The sequence below is a fragment of the Sarcophilus harrisii genome, chromosome 4, assembly GCF_902635505.1.
Source record: "Sarcophilus harrisii chromosome 4, mSarHar1.11, whole genome shotgun sequence".
In the NCBI taxonomy this organism is placed as follows: Eukaryota; Metazoa; Chordata; class Mammalia; order Dasyuromorphia; family Dasyuridae; genus Sarcophilus; species Sarcophilus harrisii.
This window is the reverse complement of record NC_045429.1, coordinates 320374380-320398396: the sequence shown is the minus strand read 5'-3', so window position 1 is coordinate 320398396 and position 24017 is coordinate 320374380. Positions and strand designations below refer to the sequence as shown.

At 39.0% G+C, this 24017-nt stretch overlaps 2 protein-coding genes across 2 annotated transcripts; one reads left to right on the top strand and one right to left on the bottom strand.

The window, feature by feature from the left end:
* Nucleotides 1-1806: 1806 nt before the first annotated feature.
* KCTD2 (potassium channel tetramerization domain containing 2) lies at nt 1807-18781 on the bottom strand. Its single transcript, XM_003768528.4, has 6 exons — nt 18384-18781; nt 14236-14344; nt 12585-12676; nt 10839-10934; nt 6779-6904; nt 1807-5300 (listed from the first exon to the last, which is right to left on the bottom strand). The coding sequence occupies exons 1-6, from the start codon at nt 18759-18761 to the stop codon at nt 5271-5273; spliced, it is 831 nt and encodes a 276-aa protein (XP_003768576.2). The 5' UTR covers nt 18762-18781; the 3' UTR covers nt 1807-5270.
* Nucleotides 18759-23557, top strand: ATP5PD (ATP synthase peripheral stalk subunit d). Its single transcript, XM_003768478.3, has 6 exons — nt 18759-19025; nt 20000-20128; nt 20347-20443; nt 22314-22385; nt 23145-23207; nt 23349-23557. The coding sequence occupies exons 2-6, from the start codon at nt 20007-20009 to the stop codon at nt 23478-23480; spliced, it is 486 nt and encodes a 161-aa protein (XP_003768526.1). The 5' UTR covers nt 18759-19025; nt 20000-20006; the 3' UTR covers nt 23481-23557.
* Nucleotides 23558-24017: the final 460 nt, after the last annotated feature.

The following is a 24017-nucleotide window of genomic DNA, read 5'->3' as shown; positions in this document are numbered from 1 at the left end:
AAATAGGGTATCTGAACTCTAGAAGCTCACATATGAATGAGAGAAGCAATTTAAAGAGTAAGATAAGATACCTCTCAGATTAGCTAAAGAGACAAGAAAAGATGATAAATATTAGAGGGGATGTGGGAAAATTGGAACAAATTAATACATTGCTGGTGGAGTTGTGAAATGACAAAACTGTGCATATCCTTTGATCCTGGGTCTGTATCCCGAAGACATCATAAAAAAGGAAAAAGGACCCATGTGCAAAAATGTCTGTGGCAGCCATTTTTGTAGTTGAAGGAACTGGAAATTGAGTTCCCCATCAGTTGGGGAACAGCTGAATAAATTATAGTGTATGAATGTAATGGAATATTATTGTTCTATAAGAAATGATCAGCAGGCTGATTTCAGAAAGGCCTGGAGACTTACATGAACTGACGCTAAGCAAAGTGAGTAGAACCAAGAGAACATTGTAAACACCAACAAGATTGTGTGCTGATCAATTTAAGTCAATTCCAATAGACTTGTGATAGAAAGAGCCATCCACATCCAGAAAGGGAATTAAAGAGATTGAATATGGATCAAAGCATAGTATTTTTTTTTTTTTTGGTGGTAGTAGTGTTTGCTTGCCTTTTTTTCCCCTTTTAGATCAGTTTCCTTGTGCAATATGACAGATATGGAAATGTTTATAAGAATTGTATATGTTTAGCTTATGGTGGATTGCTTGCTGATTGGGGGGAGGGAAGGAGAAAAATTTGGAACACAAGGTTTTGCAAGGGTGAATGTTGAAAATTACCTTTGCATATATTTGGGAAAATAAAAAGCTATTATAAAAAAAGAATAAGGTAATACAAGATAATTTTTTAAAAAGGTAACTTGAAAGGGAGGGCACTGAGGATGGGGAAGAGTTCAAAGAAAAGGTTTCTAGTAGGTGGGATTTGAATTGAGTCTTGAAGGAAGCAAGGGAAGCTAGGATTTCACAGAGAGGAAGAATATTATTCTGGACAGCAGGGAATCAATGCAAATGCATGGAGTATCACAAGTAACAGGTCAATGCAGAATCCATGGAGGTGAGGTGGAAAAGAACCCAGGTTTAAAAGCTAGAGGATCCTGGAGCTAACATGGAAACCCATGGAGTTTGAGTAGGTGAGTAACATGGTCAAACTGTACTTTAGGGAAATTGCTTTGACAGGAGTGGAGAAATATTGGAATGGGGGAAAGGGGAGGGAAAAAGACTATTTATGAAGAACTAAGCCCAGCATGGTCTGATAAGATTATGAAAAGAATCAAGGGATGATCAAGGAAGTTTGTTTCAGGTTGGACAAAGAAACAACAAATAGACTGAAGAGTAGAACCAAGAGAACAGTGTATCGAAGGTGAGGGAGTGATTGTGTTAAAAGATTGCAGAAGTCAAGGAGAATAAGGATTAAATAGATCTTCATTTGTGAAATGATGGCCTCCTGCTTCTCTCTCCCATAGTGTAAGGCACAGGCTAGAAGCTAGGGAAGTGTGTGGCTTGGGGGATTTGTCCCATCTGCTTTCTTTGCCTTAGGAGGCACAACTGGCAAGCTACTCAGGCCCTCTTAAGCCGTTTATTGCCTTTTGGGTTTCAACATTTTCTTGGCATGCTGACAGGGATGGCTGACGTGACAAATTTCAAGTTTTTGGACACTACTTTCCAGCTCAGTCCACATAACCTATATCTAAAAAGGACCAAACAGTATGGTGTCAAGAATTTAATTATCCCAGAATCTACTTGGAACCAATGGTTTTGATGAAAGAGCAGTCACTTTGAAAGGATTAAAAAGCACACTTACACAGGAATTGCATGATTCATAAATTTGTTTTAACTGTCTTTATTGACCAAAAAAATCACAGCATTTCAAATGTTAAACACTAACAGTAGCAAAGGGCACCAACAAGTGACAGGTACAGTATCACACATCTGGATTGCAGGTGACACTGGAGGGCACGGGAGTCTTGTCCCTGCTGGGGTGCTGCCCCTTTCTTTCTCTCTTGTTATCTCTGGCCCCTCCTCCCCAGCACTTCAATGTCACCCCTGAGATCAGTTAAAAATGTGCAGAAATGAAGACACTTTAGAGGAGGTTGGGCCTTTCCACACCTCCCCCCCTCCCCATTTCACTGCCACAAAAACAGATTAGGCCTTTGGGAACTTTTAGGAACTTTGGGAACAAAAAAAAAAATAAAATAAAATAACACTTCTTCCACACCCAGGCTCAGGAAACCTCCTTATGGAGATGCTAGCCCTTTCATTGCACTGACCCGATAATCTCATTAGCACATGTCGGCTAACAGGGAAACAAAATGGCAGAGAGGGTGCATCTCTCAATGTCGCTGTGCTAAGTACAGCTGACCAGACTGGATAAATTGAGAAACTGGATCAAGCTGATAGGTAAGTCTCCTAGGATAAGGCTAATTCTCCTTGTGGGAGAGTGCTTTAATCAAGCACATAAACTTGGTTCATAAAGGGCCTCTATAAAATACTTTTTTCACTGTAGCTTGAGTTGTAAAAACCAAATCAACCAAATCATCTGTTGCATTAATTCTAGAATTTGGAAGGGTATTAAGATTAATTTCTAAAACTTTTGGAAACATTTTTAATGGTATTGGGCTACAGCAAAGAAAATTTGCTAAATAACACATTGGTTTGTAAGAACCCTGAGGGCAGGGACCTCATCCCACACTACTTAATTTCTCAAGCATCTGGTTGGGCAAGTCACCTGGTAGCAGCTATCTCTTAGTAATCTTAAATGGGAAACAGTCAATTCTAAAGACATTTGATGGGCTTTTAAACCAAATTTTAGTTTATTTACCTATTAGGAGCCAGTTCAGATAATCCCTCAGTCACTCTTCTCATTTGAAATCTTGTGTTTTAGGTCCTTAGGCTTGGGTGCTGGGTTGGAGTATCCCATAACCATTGTCTTTATCATAGGATGCTGGTTCTTAGGACATGCCTCAAATAGTCTGATTTCATAACATCCCCAAACAAGGGATTTGAAGCCCCAAAGATAAAGACAGAGAATTCAGGCAGAGGACCCCAAATGAGGACTTTCTTCTGGTGACATGCCTGTTGTGGTTAACAGCCAAGTAGTACCTTTTTGACATCTACCCAACTTTCTCTTAATACAGCAAGCCTTCCTATTATCTTTACACTGTGTTCATTTCTCCTCTGAAAGAGTTTGATGTTAATATATCTTGTGGGGCTGTTTTCAGCACTTACAGGCCTTCTGATTTAGATGTTTCTTTGATATGAAAAGGTACTAGATAAGGGCTGAGTTTTATGTTACCAATCCTGGTTTTATATGCATAAATGACATACATACCCCAAGGAGTACTGAGGTTCAGTCGATATACAAATTACCAGATCATACAAAAGGAAAAGGGGCACAAAGAAGGACCAGACTAGGTAATCTGACAGAGTTAGGCCAGTTAAACAATGGCCCATCACAAGTTCAAAAGGCAATTGGCAGTGGACAGTTTCAAAAAATTGCCAGTCCCAAACTTGCCCTGGTCCCACAGAAAGAACTTCTCCTTAGGAACATGTTAACTGAGTGGCAAAGGGTCTGAAAGTGCTCTCCAAAACCTGTCAACTCAGTCAGAAACTTGATACCAATTTATGCTTCCCAGGAGAATTTTGTGTATATCTTTAGTAAAACACCATACACTGTGCATCATCAGGGATAACGGAAGGAATATTTGGCCTCTTATATACTCAAAGACAGTAATTGGAAATGCCAGAAACAGTCCCAGATGAAGTTCCTTTGCTTACTGCCTAACAGAGGACTTTAGTATAATTTCTCATCCTAGCCAAACAAGTAGTTTGGGATTAGACAACATGATACTGTAGGGAGAGGAGTGACAGGTGTCCAAGGGAGGCATAGGAGAAGCGCAAGACCTCAGAAACTACCATCCAAATAAATACATACACTAGTATGGTACAGAGTCACTGAAGCATCCATGAGTCCTATTGGCTAAAATTAGAAATCCAAGAGAGGCATATACAAACATTGCACGTTCATTCAAGGCATTCCCAAAAAGACAGTCACAGAAGTCAACAATACTTTGCAACAACACAAGGCAACATCACAACGATTTTGGCAACTTCTCCCCCTCCCGCCAAGTCCTGCCCCAGCTACTGCCAGGGAGCTCATAAACCAGCAGAGGGAGACAGAATCTATGGGGAGTGGCGGGAGGCTGCAGAGGCAGCTGAAATACTCAAATAGAAACTTTCATTTATCTGCTGGTTAAGTAGCCTACCTGTTGGACAGCTAGAGTACAGAACAAAAGACTGCCTCACACCTTCTACAGCCAAATGCAGGGGACACAGCAGGGCCTTAGGAGTATCCTCACTATTAGGGGCAAGCAAGGCAAAGCTGAACAAGGCAGCATGAAGCGCCCCAGACTAAGTGCTAGCAAGCACTCATAATCCCAACCAAACCAGCCGGACTGCTTGGGATCTTGCAGGATACGAGGAAAAAGGAGCTGCAGTATTCCTCTTACCCAAAGATGGGTCCATTCACATCTCCTGTGGGAAGATGGCAAGTTTAAGTGATGTGAGACAATGTAAGCAAGTTTATCTTTTAATCTCAATCACTCTTTAATCCCAGGCTCTCCTCAAATTGATTTTGAACCCAACTCCAAACCTGGGAAATTGACATGTAAAGCAAAGATGAAATGTTTCAGTGTCAAAAATCAACTTTCCTTTAAAAATAAGTTTTTCTGTTGTCAATCTGTGCTAGATTTCTTTGCATCTGCTGAACCCGTTTAAAAAAATGGGGGATTGGGGGGAGAGGAAGGAGAGAGTGATTCCAAGTAGCTGCAAATTTCCAACTTAGTAACCCTTGGAGTGAGAACATGGCAACCCCAGGTAAGAATCCTGCCTTTCACCTGATCCAGCCATCTATGGAGTACAGATTAGCTATATATGTCCTCGTCCTCCCCTTCCCCCAGATCCTGGTAAAGATGCCAGCTAGAAATCTGGCACACCTGTTGTAAAGATTGGTTATAGCCCTGGCTGAGAAAACAAAGGCAGGTTTCTGAAAAAGAACTCTTTAGGTAGGAGTCTCATCTGCTTTTTAAGTTTCCTACAGTGAAGGAGGGAGGGAATCCTTTGGTTTTGGCCAGAATGATTCTCCACTGGTGAGCCAGGTTCAGCTTTGCCTTGCCTCAGCACAGTTACTGTACAAGAGCAAGGCTGAACTTTGGAGAGATCCTCTGCCGGACCACCCAATAGATGTCCAGGACTTCAGTGGATCCAGATTCTTAGTTCACATCCGAGAGCCTCGTTCCTGAAGAATCTGAAAGAGGATAAGGTAAGAGTTAAATTTTAATTTTGGTTTCAGCCTATTATTAAAATGAAACTGCTAGGCCCAATTGATGTAAAGAGAAAGCTGCCTCTGAGGAGCAGTTTAACTACTCAGGATATAGGGGGAGGATGCAGCAGAAGCCTTGATTTCACTGGATAGAATATAAGCACCTCTTTAACAATTTGATGGGCAAGCTGTTTTCAAGCCTGCCAACTACTATGGTTGAAATTTTCTTGTTTATCAACCATTCAAAATGAGGTCTAAGGTCTGCATGTTGATGAAGCAATAATAGCCTTGGGGACCTTAATTTTGAGAGTAATTTTCATGATGGCTCATGCCATGGATTTAGAACAATTTTTAGGGTAGGGAGATATTTTTATTAGTTTAAGAGACTAGGTCTTTCAAGGTTTAGGGAAAGATAAAATTCTTGTATATTCATCATAAGAAATCAATCATTTAATAGAGATTGTAGACCAATGATATAAAAAGAGAGTCAAATTTCATCAACCACAAAGCTACCCTCTAGGTCTCAGGATGCTCAACTGTGGATTACAGAGCAGGAAATCTAACATTTATCTACCCTGGAAATCTAGCATTTTTAAAGCCAAAGGTCAGGATTAAGGCAGCCCATTCCTTTGTTGACCATCCTTTTTTTTTTAGAATCATTACATGAAGAAATGTTCTCAAGAAAGCATCATTAACTAGTTCTGATCACTTGCTATAACAGACTGGTCAGGGTCTAAGGAGACCCTAAACCTAGGTGGCACGGCCTTATGCCAACATCATGTCAGATCTATGTACAGCATGTGCAATGATCTCTAGACCAGAAGGAAGGGTAACTTTTCTTTTTCTTTGCTCTGGACAGAGAGGCACATATATAAAATAAGTTTTTGAAGATTCCAATAAGTCAATATCTGGCCTAAATACAATGCCTTAATTGACCTAATTCTCCTGAAACAGTCTCTGAGCTTCAAGGCATGCTATATAAACCATTACAAGTATAATTAATATATTAATATAAGAACAAAAATTGAGGAGAAAAAGTAAAAAAGATGAAGATATTTCCTATGGAGGAAACAGTTAAGTGTGCTATTTCAAAGAGTATCAGTACTCAAAAAAAAGTATGATGCTTTCTAATGAGTATGTCAGAATTGTCAGTTTTTAATATTTAAACAGAAATTTTGTTTTTAATTGACTCTTATTTAAAGAACTGAAAAAAAAAAAAACAACAACCCATTTTACTTTGTCAAATTCATAATTTCTAATTATAAGTCTTCACTCCTCATTCAATAGTAAGTCCAAGTGTTTAGTCTAAAAAAAATTGAGGAACCATAATGCAGGTAAAAATGCAAAACCAATGCTAGCAGGAAATAGGAGAAGTGATAAATGCAAATTAAGGCTAAAGACCTTGACAGATTTAGGGTAGAATCAGGAACAATTTTCCTTCCCCCAGTGACCAAGTTTCTTACCTTTGCCTTCTCACTAGGCTCTATGACAATACCATTAGTAGAGTTATTTAGCTCCCTGGAGACAACACAGAGAAATTCTGTCTGATCCTCATTTCCATAGCTATAGGAAGATCCAATATTTATTAGCTGAGAAAAGAAAGAAGGGCAGAATGAATATACAAAGTCAAGATTCATTTTTCTATCTTCTGACATAACCCTCATGGGTGTATCTATTCAGCAAAATCCAACATAAACTTTTAACAAGAATATTCCATCTTTAGGAGCATATATCACAGCTTTTCCTCTAAAAGATAAAGAACTCCTGGCATTTCAAGTCACTATGTTGATAATAGAAACTCTGTAGCTGATCAGAGAATAGTCTCCAATGAAGCCAACAAATACAAAACTGGGAATTGGGGGGGGGGTGGAGAGGCAGGAACAATAGAAATACAATCCTAATAATTAAAAATCATATTATCAATGCCAAATTAAACAATAAGGAATGAAACAAAAAATATTTTTGTGAGAAACTATGAATGATAATAGCTATTATCTTCAGTCAAAACTTCTATGTGCAGAACTGATAGGGGAAGTATTCAAAAAGAAGTATACTACAGAAACAGCTAAGATGAGAGCTGGAAAGTACCAAGTAAATCTTTGACCCAGAAACTAATGTGCTTCCAAGTTTTAGAGTGAATTATATTTTGAGCAGGAAACTATCAGTAGGGAGAAGCTGAGCCTGGAAACAAGGCAACTGATTAAGACACACTAGGCTGAGAGTTAGGAAACTTTGATTCCACAGCAGTGCTGGGACTGAAAAAGACTGCTCACCTAATATTTTGCCTTCTCCATCTCAGAGTAAAATAATAAAGCTAATATGTAATATCTTTCTTTAGAAGAATGTTTCACATCAATCAACAAGCATTTAAGTGCTTACTTTATACCAAGCACCGTGATAATAAGCACTGGGAGATACAAAGAAAAAGCAAATAGTCTCTGTCCTCAAGAACCTTACATTCTAATAGGAAGACAATGTATACATGAATCAATAAGTGCAAGTTAACGAAAGAGAATAGAGGGAAGGAAGCCATAAAGGAGAAGGTATTAGCAACTAAGAAGTCCTAGAAGAAGATGCCATTGCAGCCAAGTTTCAAAGGAAGCCAGGGAGTCTATGAGGAACATATTAGGAGGAAATAGCACTGCAGATATAGAGGAAAGATAAGGAAAAAGGGGATGAGCAGCATGTATGAAGAATAAAAAGTAAATCAATAAAACTGGACCATAGGGTTTGTGGAGGGAAGTAATGTGTTAAAAAGATTGAAAAGACAGGAGGTAGCCAGGTTGTGAAGAGGAGTTTCTATTTGTTCCTAGAAGTGATAAGAGGCCACTGGATTTACTGATTGAGAGGACTATTTGTAATACCAAATGAGAAGGGATGAGATCCTCAACTAGGTAGTAAGCAAGAAATGGGGCAGATGCAAGAGAAAGGAATAGTCAGATATGGCAAATGACTAGATACTAAAGAGAAAGAGAGAAACTGAAGATGGCCTCAGAGGTTGAGATCCTGAGTGAAAATAGAAATAGGGGCGTTTGGAAGAGGGGATGGTTCTGGTTGAAAGATTTGGACACCTTAAGTTGGAGACACCTTCAGGATATCCAATTTGAAATGCCCAAGAGGCAGCTGGTAATAGAGATTAGGTCTCAACAGATCTGGAACTGGCATAGATACTTCAATCAATGAGACCTAATGAAATTGACAAATAAAAAAGTAACAAAACAAAAAGAGAAGATGGCGCAGGAGATTGTCTTTTGGGAAGCACCTATGGTTAATGGTTGTGACTTAGATGAAGAACTAATAAAAGAGACTACAGAAGTGATCAGACATGGAAAGTCTTCACAAAGAGTGAGTGGTAATGTGGTTAAAGAGTGAAAAAAGATCAAGTAGATGAGGAGTGATAAAAAGGCTAATAATTTTGGTAATTTTGGAGAGAGCAATATTATTTAAATTATAAGGTCAGAAATCAGATTTCAGAGGGTTTCAAAGAAGATTTTTCTTTCTTTTTTTTATTACACCTTTCCTAAAGAAAAAGATCCATAGAGAAGTTTTTGCTTTCTATTTCCCTCTCTTCATTGATTGTCACGAATTCATAACTATTTTTATACAAAGGATTCCACATCTATATATTTAGCCCTAGTGTATCCTGAGCTCCAGTTCCATATCATCAATTCCCTGCTACATAATTCCATCTTGGTATTCAATGGTATCTCAAATTCAACATGATTCTAATGGAATTCACCATCTTTACCCCTAAACCTGATCCTCCTCCAAACTTCTCTATTTATGTTGGAGCATACGACCTTTCCAGCCATTGATGTTCATGACTTTGGAATCATTCTCAATTCTTCACTCAAAATCACCTCCCAGAACCAGTCAGCTACTAAGTCTTGATAATTTAAACTTCACATCTCTTGCATCTCTCTCTACATAGTCACTGCCCTGCTTCAGGTTGTTAATAACTTTTGACAGGACTTATGCAATAATTGGCTTCTCTTTTTCCAATTTCTTCCTTCATCAATCAACTTAATATTCTTAAAATACAGGCCTGATCATAACTCTGCTTGAGAATATTTCAGGGCTTCCTAATCCCTCTAGGATAAAATATAAACTCCTCAACTTTGACATTTAATGACTCACATATGATTTCAGTCTATTTTCCTAGACATTTCACATTATGCTTCTTCATATATTCTCTGTACTAGCAGGTACAATAAAAAGTGATTGTTAAATATGTCTGGCAAGGACTTTAAGAATATTTTTATCTTCCTTAGTGCTTTGCACAACTTTATACATAATAGATGCTTAAGAAATTTTTAACAGAAAATTAATAAAGTTGATATGTCCCCAAACAGAACTGATTATGGAAGGAAAAGTTAAGTGTAATAATTCTAGAAGTGGAGAGAAGGATCACTGAATTAATTCAAGGGTACAGTTAGCTCAACTAAGAAAATTTTGTTTTGGAAGAAAAATGGACATTTTGGTAATTGAATAATCATGCCTGATAAGCTGTACTTGAAAACGAGTGTGATGCATACAAAATAATTCTCTCTGTTCACTTCATTCTAAGAAATAGTTTTTTGTTCTGAGAGAGGCTGGTAAAGTTGGACAATTCTGCCACCTTAAGGAAAAAAACCAGTAAGTTTCTGACATACTTCAAAGGATTGGCATTGAATGGCTTCTACAGAACCACAAGAATCATTCAAAATGAGCCTTATAACCCTTACCTAGGAAAAGCTTGATTTGTAAACATCTCTATACATACTGTTTCCTTTTCTCACACAATGTTCATTTCCTCAAAAAATGTATATAAACTACTTATCAGTTTCTCATTTGTTTTTATATTCTCATTGCATCAGTGATTGGTCCATAATATGACATTTGACAAATGCCTGTAGACTGACTAAACTAAACTAAAGATTTTTCAATAAAATTAAACCCTTTCACATTGTATGCAACTAACATGTTTTACTGAACAGAGCACTAGTTAAATGTTTAATACTTGGGATTATGAGAAAGAAAAAAATAATCCCATTGTCTATATGAAAGTAGTATAGTAAATAAAATATTTTCCTTTTTTTCTAGGGATGAGAGGAAACTTAGTCAGCTCAAGGATTACCTGCCAAAGAAAGCCTTTCTTGCCCCTCTACCCTAACTCTGTCTGTTCAATTGCTAGTGCCTTCCCCATACTGTGATCTAATATTTGATTTGTATATGTCATATATAGATACTCATTTGTTTCCATTATTAGGCCATGAAGTTCTTAAGGACAAGGACTGTTTATTTGTTTGTTTTTACAATTTCTTGAGCACAGTGCTTGGCATATAATAGGTACTTAAAAAGTGCTTACTGGTTGATTCAGCAAATCTTTCAAACACTCAGGGCTCTACTTTCTCTTTCTGTGCAAAAAGACACAGCCCAGATCTAATTATATCACCAGGATATCAACAGAACTGAGGAAGTGTAGGAAAAATTTGAGCATCTAGACAGATACATCATATAAAATTCAAGATGCCAAACTATTACCTGTTCAAATTTCCAACCATCAGACATAGTAGAGACCATCTGTGTAAGTTCTTCTTCTTGGCATTGCAGAACTCTGTATACATGCTTCACTGGACCCTACAATCAATAAATAATAAATAAAAACAGATTTTTTTGAGTCATATATTAGGGACTTAAAAAGGCCACTATATTTCTCTCTTAGGTTATACTAACTCAACCTCTAATGAAACTTTTAAAACGTGGAAAAATAATTTACTTTCCTGATCTCAACAGAAATAATATAATGCTCCCCAGAATGAGGTAATAGGGAAATGTTAAGCTACTATGGTTGGAAAACCTCCAAAGAACTTGACTATAACATCAGAATCCTGAGCTAAGCTTTTGAGAGTTCTTTGGGAAAGCATTACTGAAAGTGATGGGGCACCTAAGAGACTGGAGGGTTCTTAGCTTTTTCTGAGTTTCATGGATCCCTGGGATAGAAGTGTGGTAAAGCCTCAGAATATTTTTACATGCATAAAATACAAAGAATTACTAAGAAAATCGATTACACTGAAATATGATCATTAAAATTTTTGAAAATCTTGATAATAACATTCATTATTTACCTATCACAAATAGTAAAGATTGTTACTTTACAAAAGAAAACATCTGATACATAGATTCACTGTCTGATTCATCTTTGGCCAGGAAAGAGACAACTTTTAATTCACCTGGCCAGAAAAAAACAATAGTAGACAACAATAGAACTTTGCTCTAATATAACAATCAGCTAGAGGCATTGAGGAGAAAAAGGTGCATTTTAATTATAAGTGAAGGCTCTACCCTAAGACAAATCAATTTGGGATCAAAGTGTTTGCATATCTGCTGTGTTTCAGTCATATTTGATTCCTTGTGACACATGGAATACTGCATATCAGGCCCCTCTTTCCTCCACTATCCTGAAGTCTGGCTAAGCTGATGTTCATAGTTTCCATAATACTTTCTATCCATCTCAACCTCTGCTATTCCCTTCTTTTGTCTTATACTGTGATCTCTGGCAATTAAGTAAATATAATTAAATGTGTTTATGACCAATGTTTAACTTTGAAGAAAGAAATTACTCTGCTTGATTTGGAGACAAAGTGAGTTGCCAACAACTGGAGAACCATTAACTAAATTGTAGTTCATAATTAGTGAAATATTATTGCACCATAAGAGGATGTAGCAAATCAAGAGAAAACCAGAAAGATACATATATAGTATACAGAACCAGGAGAACAATTTACAGGATGACCACAATAACACAAAGAAAAAAAATTTAAGGCTATGGTAATGCCTGTGAAAGTGCCATTTAGAAAATACTCCAGCCCCCTATAGACACATACCCCCCCCCCCCCCACACACACACACACACCCCCTCTCTCTCTAATAAGTTTTTCCATCAGTAGGAACAGGTCTTGAAAGTTAAAGATCCTTGAGGTCTGCACTACTATTATTAAAAGTGATTATCCATCCTTCTTTCAGGTGAGTTTTTTTTGATGGCTTTCTTTTCCTATGCAGATTTTTTTCCCCCTTGACTTCCTCACTTTGAATGGTTAGTCTTAGAATTATGTGTTTTTGACCGTGCCTGACCTGTCTCTAAAGACTTAAGATATATTTCCATGTAGACTGACTGTATGCTGAGTTATTTTCTCTCTAAGCAGGACATCACCCTTTTTATTCCACACTCAGAAATTGCTAATGTAGTCCTTTGGGACATTTTCCACATAAAAGTTTAAAACAAATTACTTGTGAGGTTATGTTCTCATTGTCCCGTATCCTTTCTTTAACCAGTCGCACAAGAGATGCAATGTTGTAAAATTCCGCTTCTTCCAAGACACCTAAAATAAGCAATCAAAACAAAATGCTTTGTTCACTCAACTTTGCTCATGAACTTTTGTTTGTTTTTCTAAGATTTTAGTCTTTCTTCCCTACTACTACTACTGACTACTATCATGTCACATTTGTGCTCGTTACCTTTCAAATTTGTTTCTCAAGTGGTAACATCATTTCCAGATCTGTAAAATGAGGGAACTAGACCAAATGGCTTTTGAGGTCTAGGTTTTACAGTTCTGTTATAATCCATCATTAAGTAGTGTCTCATATTTAAGATGGAAGATATATTAAATTCCTGAGGTTTTTAGAGGCAGATAGGTAATAAGAATGATGAACTCAGAGTCAGGAAGATGTAAGTTCAAATCCAGCTTCTGACACTTATTAGTTGTGTGACCGGGCAAGTGGCTTAACTTGTTTGCCTTAGTTTCCTCATTTATAAAACGAAGAAAATTATATTACTTATGTCCCATGGTTTGATTGTTTTGAGGACAGAATGAGAGATTTATAAAATATTTTGCAAACTCTAAAAGTGCTTTGTACTGACTATTATTAGTTACTCTCATCCTGGACAAATCCTGATCTTTCCAGAAACAGATGGCTAAAGAGATAATTTTTAAATCTGTCATATTGTCCAAAAGGGAGAAAAGATCTTTCATGCATTCAGACTTGAAAGTATTTGATGGATTAAAAAATCTAATCAATCAACCAACCAAAAGAAAGGCTCTCCATTTTTGCCAGAACAATAAAATTGGAGAAAAATGTGTTTAGTGTGAGGATGAACAACTTAGAATCAATTAGCAGTATGTATCAGGACTATCTGTTAGAACACATTTTTCAGAATCCCATCACATAACAAAGCCCAAAAATTTGGACTCTGTTGGACTGAAGGGCAGTCTCTAATCTTCTACTAGATGTTCTCAGTGAAAGAGAGCCAATTTTAGAAATTTTAGCTAAAGAATCTTGTCTTCACCAAAAATTAAAAACTATACAGCAATAAAGAATGAACTTTCAGAATAAAATACATTGGAAATGCAACACTGCAGTATTCCCACAGGAAATAGAATCTAAAAAAAAAGTGGTTGAAGATTTTATTTTAATACATACTTAGTGGCACATTAAAGTAAAAATGGAAAATATTGCTTAGTGTGAATTTTCATGCTTACTACCATCAAATGAACTTTTCTGGGGATATGATCATATTTAGAAAGGACTATTTAAAAAAAGATGGCAATTAGGGAAACCTTTTAAACCCATATGAAAACATAATTAGGTATTTTCTTTACCACTAAAGAGAAAGACTAAACACAGAAGTGTTCCCTTAGATAAGATCTGATAAATAGCAACTTCCTGCTTGCTTTCTCATAAACTTAGTGAACATTTATCTCAAAGTGTGAGCTATGATAGGTTGAGTCAATCTATAACTCACAGGGCATTCAAAGTTGATCAAGTTAGATAATATAAAGCACTTTGCAAACCAAAAAGTGCCATAATTAAACGTTAGCTATTATAACAAAACTCAAACTGAAAAATACCTGTTCTTACCTTTTTAGCAGTGGTTTCTTACCTTCTTCTGCCAATTCCTTATTAATGATGAGTTTCCCGTGGCGGAGGTAGTTTAGAATAGGACCAAAGTAGGTTGGATCTCTGTCAATCAGATAGGCTCCTGTCTCATCCTGTCAATCAAGTATAAGAATAGTATCTCAAGAACTTTTAAAATGAACTAAGGAAGGATTTCAACTTCCTGCCAATACACAAAGCCCATCCACTTCACCAGTTAGAAAAATTTCAGTAAGATTCCAAAGTCACTGAATGTTAAAGCTGAATGGGTTCATCTTACTAATGAGGAAAAACTAAGGTCCATTGTAGTGAGGATACTTTAAAAATTCACAGAGCCTAATGAGGACTAGACAACAGATTTAACTCCTAAATCTTTGGCAATTGCATAGTTTTTTTTTGTTTTTGGTTTTTTTTTAGGGACAGACTATAATATATGAGATTAGAAAACTAAGATCTGTCTTAGTGTATTTATATCCTGTAGCGTGACAGCTTTTGAATTACACGATAAAAGTTCAAAATCATACATATTTCATTTATGTGCTTACATACTGGGTAGGTATGTCTGATGGTAATAAAAATTCTTCTAAAAGATACATTAGAAGAAAGCATGGGAAGAAAGGCTAATACCATAGGATCTGTCTGGGATGGACACTTTTAATTTTTTTCAATGTTTCTAAGTCATCTTCCTGATTTTAAGAAAACCCTTGCCTAGGTTTTTAAAATTTTTTTAAGCTTGAGACCAATACTAAGTAATGTTTGCTTGGCAATAACAATCTCACACAATCCAACCATATGCCCTGAGAAAAGTTGGAAGAATCAAGGCTTTGGCTAGACACTCCAAGTCTACTCCATGTAAAAAAGAACAAAAAATTGACTTATATTGCAATGAGGGAAATTTAAGTTGAATAAAAAGACCTGCTTGAAAAAAGAAGGCTTTGGAATTTTCCCCAAATATCTTAAAAACAGAACCGGTATTACCATTAGTTCATTTAGGAAGTATTAGATGTTATCATTCAGTTAAGAAAATAAAATCAAAGCAACTATTTATTGAGTACCTAATTCCAGCAAGAAATCATGCTGGATGTTAGAAGGTATACCAAAGCGTTAGGACATAATAGTCTATTACACATAATCTATCTGGAAAGAATTTTCAAATAGGGAAATTAAGTAATAGAAGAAACTAAATTACACTTCAAAATTAGAGATGAGAATCAGTATTCTGCGATTCCACATCCCCTATCCTGTTCCCACTTTACATTCCATTTAGGGAATAACCTCCTTTCAATGACATTACTATTTCCTGAAGACTTTGGTTTCCACTAATCCCTTCCTCTTGTTGATGAAAGTGAACTAGAGTCAGGGAAATACATAAATGCCTGCAGTCAATCCTCCTAGCCAGAGATCCCAACCTTGCTCCCACTTTCCATTCTTCATATATTATCTGACCATTAAGTCCCAAAGTGAATATCTAGACTTCTACTTCATAACTTAGGAAGGATAATACATTTCTTTATTCTTTTCTTTTCCCAATCTAAATATACCAACCTAGGACTATATTTAGATTTAGTGAAAATATCTTTATTAGGAATCATAATACCTAGGTTCTAATTTTAACTTTACTACTAACTTGCTATGTAAACTTGAACAAATGACTTCAACTTACTGTGGTTCAATTTTCTCTTCTATAAAATGAAGAGAATAAATTAGATTTTTTTTAGGTCTCTTCTAGCTGTACTATTCATGATTCTGATACAGAAATAGATCACTAACCCAGATTAGATCTGAGATTGGGAATCACCACCTTAAGTCTTATTTGTTAAGAACCTTTCCAATTTCAGCTCTAAGTTTACTATGTGTGCAAAAGGGAGGGAATGATCAATCAATTATACAGCACTGTCAATACTGTCATATATTAAACAACTATCATACATACCTGTGTACACACACATGTACGTATACACACACATGCATATATATCTTTCTGGGAACCATCTACATGGAGATAATTGAACTGATAGGAACCAAGGAGATTAGTATGTGAGAGAGTATAGAAAAGATGGCCTTAGACAACACTTTGGAACAGTTGGTTTGGGTAAGGGGGAGAGGGAGAGAGAGGGAGGGAAGGAGGAAGGAAGGGAGGGAAGGAGGGAGGAAGGGAAGGAAGAAAAGAGGGAGAGAAAGAGAAAGAAAGAGAAAGAGGAGGAGAAAGAGAGAGGGGGGAAAGGTGGGAGAGAGAGGAGAGACGATGAAGCAAAAGAGACTGAGATGTAGTTAGATAAGCTGGAGAAGAACAAAGAGAGCAGAACCCCAAAGAGATGAATATGATTAATATGCAGAATACAAGTTTAAGAACTGAAAAAAGCCACTGGTTTGGATAGTTAAGGAAGAGATATAACTCTGGAGAGAACAGTTCAATAATGGGATCAGAAGTCACAGTGAAAAAGATTTAAAAAAAGGAGAGGGATAGAAACTTAAATGAATATAGGCAGTTTTTAGAGGAATCTAACATAAAAAGACAGAAGACATGGGCAGGTTTGTAGGCAGCAAGAAAGGAAACAGTAAACAGGGAGACTGCTTAGAGGAGAGCAAGAATGGAAGATGAATATGAAGGGATAGAGAAAGGTGAAGTCCATTTGAAGGAAGGGGATCCAGAAGAGAATTAGTTTCCAAGTATCAAGGATGGGATGGCAGCAGTGCTCTGAGGAGAAAAGTTTTCTGAAAGGAGTGGGAGGAAGAAACAATTTACTGTGAACCTCTTTTAAGGAAAAGGCTATACTCTTCATAATCAAAAAAACAAAAAAAACAGATGACAAGCAAGGATTCAGGATCATGGGATTTAAAACTTGAATGGCTTTTAGAAATCATTTATTTAAACCCTCCCCTTTTTTTTTAAACTGTAAGAACACTATGACCCAAGAGATTCTGCCTTTCCTCAAAGCAAACAGCAGGCCTAGATTTCTAACTCAGGTTATGATTCCCCATCCAGCCAAATATACCTGTGTTCATGTGACATGAGGACTGTCTGGTGCAGCAGCATCCTGGGGTAAGTGGATGCGTGCATTGTAGGCACCACCTTTGAGGGGTCAGGGGAGTGGCTGGGAAATGAAGCCAGAGCTATAGGGAAGAGAATCGGCTGAGGTGGGAACCTGGAGGAAAGGGAAGAGGAGAAAGAGCTGATACAGCAGCCTAAGACACAGGGAAGGAGTTTCTCTTTCCTCCAATTCCAAACTTCCCTATTAGTAACCTACCTGTGTTATCCTCCACTTTTCTCTCTCAACCCCATGTCCAATCTGTTGCAAATGTCTGTCAGGTTCTGGTATATATGCCCCCTTCTCCTGACACTGCCACCACCCAAGAGCAGACCCTCCGCAGCTCTCGCTTGATGTATTGCAACTGTATGCCGATGGGTCTGCCAGCCTCCAAACTCTGCACCCCAATGCATCCTCTACTCGGCCACTCAGGCGATCTACCTAAAGTTCAGCTCTAATGTCACCTCCCTCCTCAAAGAACGCCAGGGCCGCCCACACTTCTAAGATCAAATACAAAAAGCTGTCCCTCTACCCCTGCAGAATTCTTACCCCTCAATCTCCACCGCACAGACTTTGATCCAATGGCACGGGGTCCCGGCTGTTCCGTAAACAAGACACGCTCAGCTCCAGGAGTTTTCTCTGGCCGCCCCCCATACCCAGATGATCTGAAGCTAACCCCCCGCCCCTTCTGCACGAAGCCTGCCCCCACCCTTTCAGGCTGACGCCCTCCCGCTTTATTTCCGTGAACCACTGGCCCGTCCGTGTGTCTGCAGGTGCTCCCCCCGTGAGGCTGTGCCCTCCCGGAGGCAGGGCTTGCTGCGTTTGTCTGACCTTTCTCTGTATACAGAGCACAGAGCGGCGGTCGCCTAAATGCTTCCGGACAGGCCCACTGGAGAGGGGGCTTCAGGGACATTAGCCAAGGGGAAGAAGAAAGGGCCGGAGAAGCGTGGGGAACGAGAGAGGCTGACGGTGGAAGGCAGTGTATAACGGGCTGTCCGGCAGGAGGCAGGCCGTGGGGGGACCAAGGCAAGGAAAAGAATGGCAGAGGGGCCCTGAGGAGGAGCCGGGGGGAGCGGGGGAGGAGGGCGTGACCGGAGGGAGGGCCGGGGGCTCGGCCGGGGCTCACCTTGTCGGAGTCCAGCTCCGGGTCCTCCTGGCAGCAGAGACGGCACAGGAAAGACTTGGGCTCCCGGCCCAACGTCTGCCGGGTGGTTACGAAGTACGTGCCACCCACATTGAGTCGGACCCAGCGCCCGGCGCCCCCCGCCCGCTCGGGCGGCCCCGGCCCGGGCTGCGACGGAGGCTGCGGCGCTGATGACAGAGTTGAGGCCGTGGCGGCGGCAGCTAGGCGGCCGTGGCCGCGAGAGGAAGCCGCGGAGGCGGCGGCGGCGGAGGAGGAGGAGCTGCGGGGGCTGGCACTGGCCGGGACGCGGCAGTCCCCGAGGCCGCCCCCTCCCACCGTCGAGTCCACTTCAGCCATCTTGGACCCCTCCTGCCCGCGCATACCCGGGCCGGCCCATTCCCATTCTGAGGCGGGGAGAGCCGGACCGGCCCAACGGCAGAGGAAAGAGGGGGCCGCGCCCCAGCCGGAGCCGGGAACTCCCCCATTCCCGGGGGGCGGGGTCTCTGGGACCCTTTTGCTATCCCATTGGTCTCGGCTAACGGAAGACGAGCCTCTTCCATAAAGTGATTGGTTGGAAGGCGATTTCCGGTGACGCTCTTCCGGTTGCTTTCTGTCCCGAGCTGTACGCCGCCGCGGTCGCTGAAGGTGAGTTGTGGTCGATCCTTTTTCTCCTTTACTCCTCGCCCTCGCTCGCTTTGGCATTTGCAGCTTCCCCAGGAGCCCCCCGCCCGTGCCCCCCATGATGCGCACCGGCGTCTCTGCGGTGTGGTTTGAGGGAGCGCTGCGCATTTTCCCGCGCTCCCGGGCTCCACCTGTCAGCCAGGACTGGGAGACAAGGGTCAGTGAAAGCTTAAAGCAGCAGAGGCCGGGCTTGGCTTGGTGTGTGACCTTGGGCGAGCGCCTGCTTCCAGCCCCCGAATTCTTTCCTGCATAGCTTAACTCTAAGACTGTGACATGCCTGTGGACTAAGGGATTTGAAAACTGAGGTGCTTTTCTTCATGCAAGTCCTTTCCTATGCTCTGCTTTCCAGAGTATTTTAAAGATTTTATGTAGCTGTCCCTTACTCCCAGCAGACTTCCCTTGAACCCATTCAAGTACATGAAAGACAAAAAAGGATGGAATACTCTTTTTTTTTTTGAAAGAAGCTTGCACTACGTTCTTTTTTAAGAAAGCCCTGTACTTTTCACCTTCTCCCTCAGGAGAAGCCTTTTATTTGACATCAGTTCCTCCTAATAAGGTTTAATCTTAATCTTATTTTTTTTCTTGTTCTACTGTCTCCAGAAATGATCCCTTGCCATGTTTCTCTTATTCTCTTGATCTGGCTAAATAAGTCCTCTTCACGGAATCATAAATTTACAACTGGAAATTATTGTTAAATATCGAATGAGTACATGTTAGGTAACAAAATTCCAGATGCTGTTTCCCAAAACTTTGAATGGCCTTCTTCCCACTTAGAATTATTAGATAAATCACTTATTATATCCATACCTTGTGCTTTATGCTAAGAGTTGGGAATAAAAACACAAAAAGATAAAACCCCCCATCTCAAAGAGTTTATATTCATTACATCATTATGTGCACTTTTGTTTTTTAACCTTTTTTTTTTTTATTTCCCACAGTTCCAAGATGGCTGGACGAAAACTTGCTTTGAAAGCTATTGATTGGGCAGCATTTGGGGAAATCATACCTAAAAACCAGAAAGCCATTGCTAATGCCTTGAAATCCCATAATGAATATCTTACTAACAGGTAAGTAGAAGAGACTCTAAAAAGAGTAATGGGATGATATAAAAGTGCCCTTTCCCTTTCTTACTGAGAGAAAGCTAAAGAGTTTATGCATCTGTGGTCTCTGTGATCTGACCAGGTGTGGTAGTATTTTTAGGCTGACTTATACAAGAGAATAGGAAACATAAATTTTCTTTAGTTGCTGTGTATCAGTTCTAACTTTTGCTTTTCTTTCTGGGAAGATTGACTGCTCTGCCTGAGAAGCCACAAGTAATCAACTGGGCTTATTACAAGCAGAATATAGCCAAGCCTGGCCTTGTGGATGAGTTTGAGAAGAAGGTAAGGTCGCCATTAAAACTTCATTGACACGTCTTCATATTAATTGAGGAAACAGGAAAACTGGTAACAGTTTGGAAAGTTAGTTTTATTTACATCACTGTCACTTAGAAGCAGAAACAAATCAATAAAGCCATACTCCTTGTTTCTCTTTGTACAGACTATTAACTTAGTTGTTGGGAAACTAAAAAAATCATTGGTTGAAGTAACTGAAGATATTTAGCTTGAAGAAGAAAAAACTCAGAGGCTGAAGTGACAGCTGTCAAGTCAGTGAACATAGCACCTCGATGTACCAAGCACTGTGCAAAGTGCTCAAGATAGAAAAGAAGGCAAAAACTCAAGGGGCTTACTTTCTAATTAGGTAGACGGCATGAATACAGCTATGTTCAGTATTGGAGAAAATCCTAGCAAGAAGGCACTGCCATTAAGGAAGACCAGGAAAAGTTGCTTGTAGAAGGGAACATTTTAACTATCCAGAAGAAAGTCAAGTTAGCTAGGAAACAGATGAAGAGGGAGGCATGGGGGACAGATGGTAAAAAAAAAAAAAAAATACATGGAGTTGGAGTGTCTAGTTAGAGGAACAGCAAGGAGGTCATTGTTAATGACTTCAGAGGGTACTAAGGTTTTAAAAGAGTGTAAAGGTAGGGACAGGATATGAAGGGATTTAAAAGCCAAACTGGATTTTACATTTGATCCTAGATTTAATAGGGAGATACTGGAGTTAATTGAGTACAGGAAGTTGAAAATTTGAGACTAGAGATCAGAAAAGAGTTTAGAGAACCAGGAAAGTTGATTAAGTTTCACAGTCTCTGATTGAAAACGTAGAAGAGTATCATTGACCCTCTTCTCAGTATGAAAGGCTATAAAGAGATTAAGAAGAATGAGGATTGAAATTTGGTAATGGTAGCTTTGAAGAGAGATTGCTTCAATTTAATCCTAAAATCAGGAACCAGATTGCAGATCCTTAAGAGAGAAGAAAAGAAGTTGAAGCCCTAACTGTAGATGGTCTTCTCAGGTTTAGTCACAAAAGGGAAGAGAGAGAGAGGATGATAAACAGCAGAGATAGACAAATCTAGGGACTTTTCTTGTGAAAGACATGAGCAAACACTTTATAAGAAAGCAATCAGTAGATAGGAAGAGAGTGAAGATGAGTGTGAGAGAGAGGGATGATGGACAAAAAGGCAAAGAATGGTATCGTTTGGGAATGTACAAGATATACAGGATTTTTCATTTCAAGAAGGGTTATCTCTTCATTTGAAACATAGAAAATAGGTTTGAATTGCCTTCAGTATTTGAAGGGCTGCCATGTAATAAAATGATTAGATTTGTTATTTGTATTTGCAGGCAGCAGAATTAGGAGGTAAAAATTACAAGAAGGTTTTGATTTCATATTTAAAAAAGAATTTTGTAAGAATTAAAGCTGCCTAAAACTGGAATGGATTGCTTCATGTGGCTCTTGAGTTCCTCATCATTGTAGATTGAGCATAGACTGCTTGACCATCTGAGGTTTACAGAGGTAGACTGCATAGGGTGAGAGGTGAGATTAGACTTAAAATATAGGTCTGTATACTTCCTGCATCTATGACTTTGGTTTTCTTCCATTCTATAATTGCCTTTCTTTCTTGGTCTTCTTTTTTAAAAAATTAGTCACTTTTCATTGTTGAATTTTTTACAGATTATAAAACCAAGGCACAGTGTAACTGACTTGTCCAAGATCAAACATGCAGTTTGGACCCAAGTCTTTCAACCTCAGAGATAGTGCTTTGGGCTTTTTGTTTTTTTGAGAAATATCTATATGGACTGGCTGCTGTGAACCTTTTCTGGACTACCAATTGTACAGGCTCTCACTGTCATTCTATTCATGTATTTTCAGTACAATGAGCTAAAGATTCCTGTTCCAGAAGATAAATATACTGCCCTAGTGGATGCTGAAGAACAGGAAGATGTAAGTGTTTAAAATTATTCAATTTTGTGGAATTGCCCTAAATTTGGTAAATGTGTAGTATCTGAGTGTCTGGACTGAGGTGGAGTGACCCAAGTCAAATCTTAGCTAGAACTGAGTGAATCTCTGTATCCTTGAAAGTTTAGAATATGACTAAAATGCCACCCAAATATATGACTTTTAGGTTGCTTGTGTTTGCATTAGTGTTGGAGTCTTAAAATTCAGACATTTGAAAAGTCTGCTTACATTTCTGTTTGATGTTCCTGGAGGAGTTTTCCTATTTGAAGGCTAGATTACCATTCAGCTCAACTTTTGAATAATTAAAATTAGTTAAGCTCATAATTTTACAGACAAAAATAATTCACATTTCTACAATGCTTTGAGTTTTTGGGGTTTTTTTTGTTTTTAATAAAAGCTTTTTATTTTCAAAACACATGCAAAGATAGTTTTAAATATTCACTCTTGCAAAACCTTGAGTTCCAAATTTTTCTCCCTCCCAATAGACAGCAAGTAACTCCAATATAGGTTAGATATGTACAATCCTTCTAAACATATTGGTACATTTGTCGTACTAGTGCTTTGAGATTTTTTTTTTTTAATTTCCTTGCAAAAAGCATGATGAAAATATTGTCCCTAATTTATAGATAAGTTGTGTCTGCTTTAGCACTAAAAGCCTGGTACAAGGAAGCTAGAAAATCTCAGGTTTGGGGCAATGTTGGACATTATCTGGTTTTTAAATGATGATTTATCTATCTCTTAAAGGCAAAATTTGGTGCTGAACTTGTGAAAGCTTCAAATGCTAGGATTGCAGAACTTCAGAAAGACGTAAATATTATTCACATTGCTCTTGTTCATAACTGTTTCCATCTTCCTTCTGTCATTCCTCTCATCTAAAAGAATTCGCTGGCCTTTGATTGTTGTTCTTGCTCACTGGTATACTGTTTCTTGTGTTTTCTCTTTTCTTAGATGGACAAGATCAAGAATATAATTCCTTTTGAACAGATGACCGTTGAGGATTTGAACCAAGCCTTCCCTCACACCAGACTGGACAAAAAGAATTATCCTTATTGGCCCCACCAGCCAATAGAGAACCTCTAGAATTGAGCCTCCAAGGAAGCTGTAGACCTTCTCTTGCATGCTCCTGAATCCAGAATAAAGCAGTTGTACAGTCTTAACATTTGCTTCTTTTCGAACATGATAAGAGTGGATTGAGGGTGGCTAAAGGTCCCAAAGCAGTGCAGTGACGTGCACAGGAAAGAAAGGGGTGGCAGTTGTGCTCTGAGAAAGGGGCTGTGTCTGGATAGATGACTGGCACTTGTGCTTCTGTCTCTCTCAGTTATACATGGCACTGATCCACAGAGTTATTGTGCCGTAATCTGGCCACGGTTTTCATATTTATAAAATGAGGAGGGGAACCTCTGAACTTTCTAGATCCCATCTACCTTTAAAACCTACAATCTAAAGATTCTAGCCTGAAACAGAAGGAATGGGTGTGCTCATGGCAGTACAGATGGTAAATAAAGGGCCAGGACTCTATGTCTTTGGGATCTACCTCCAGAACTCCTACTATTACCCTGTGCTGCGCAACTTCGAAAATATCAAAAGATCTGAAAGAAGCTTGTTTTACATAATTGT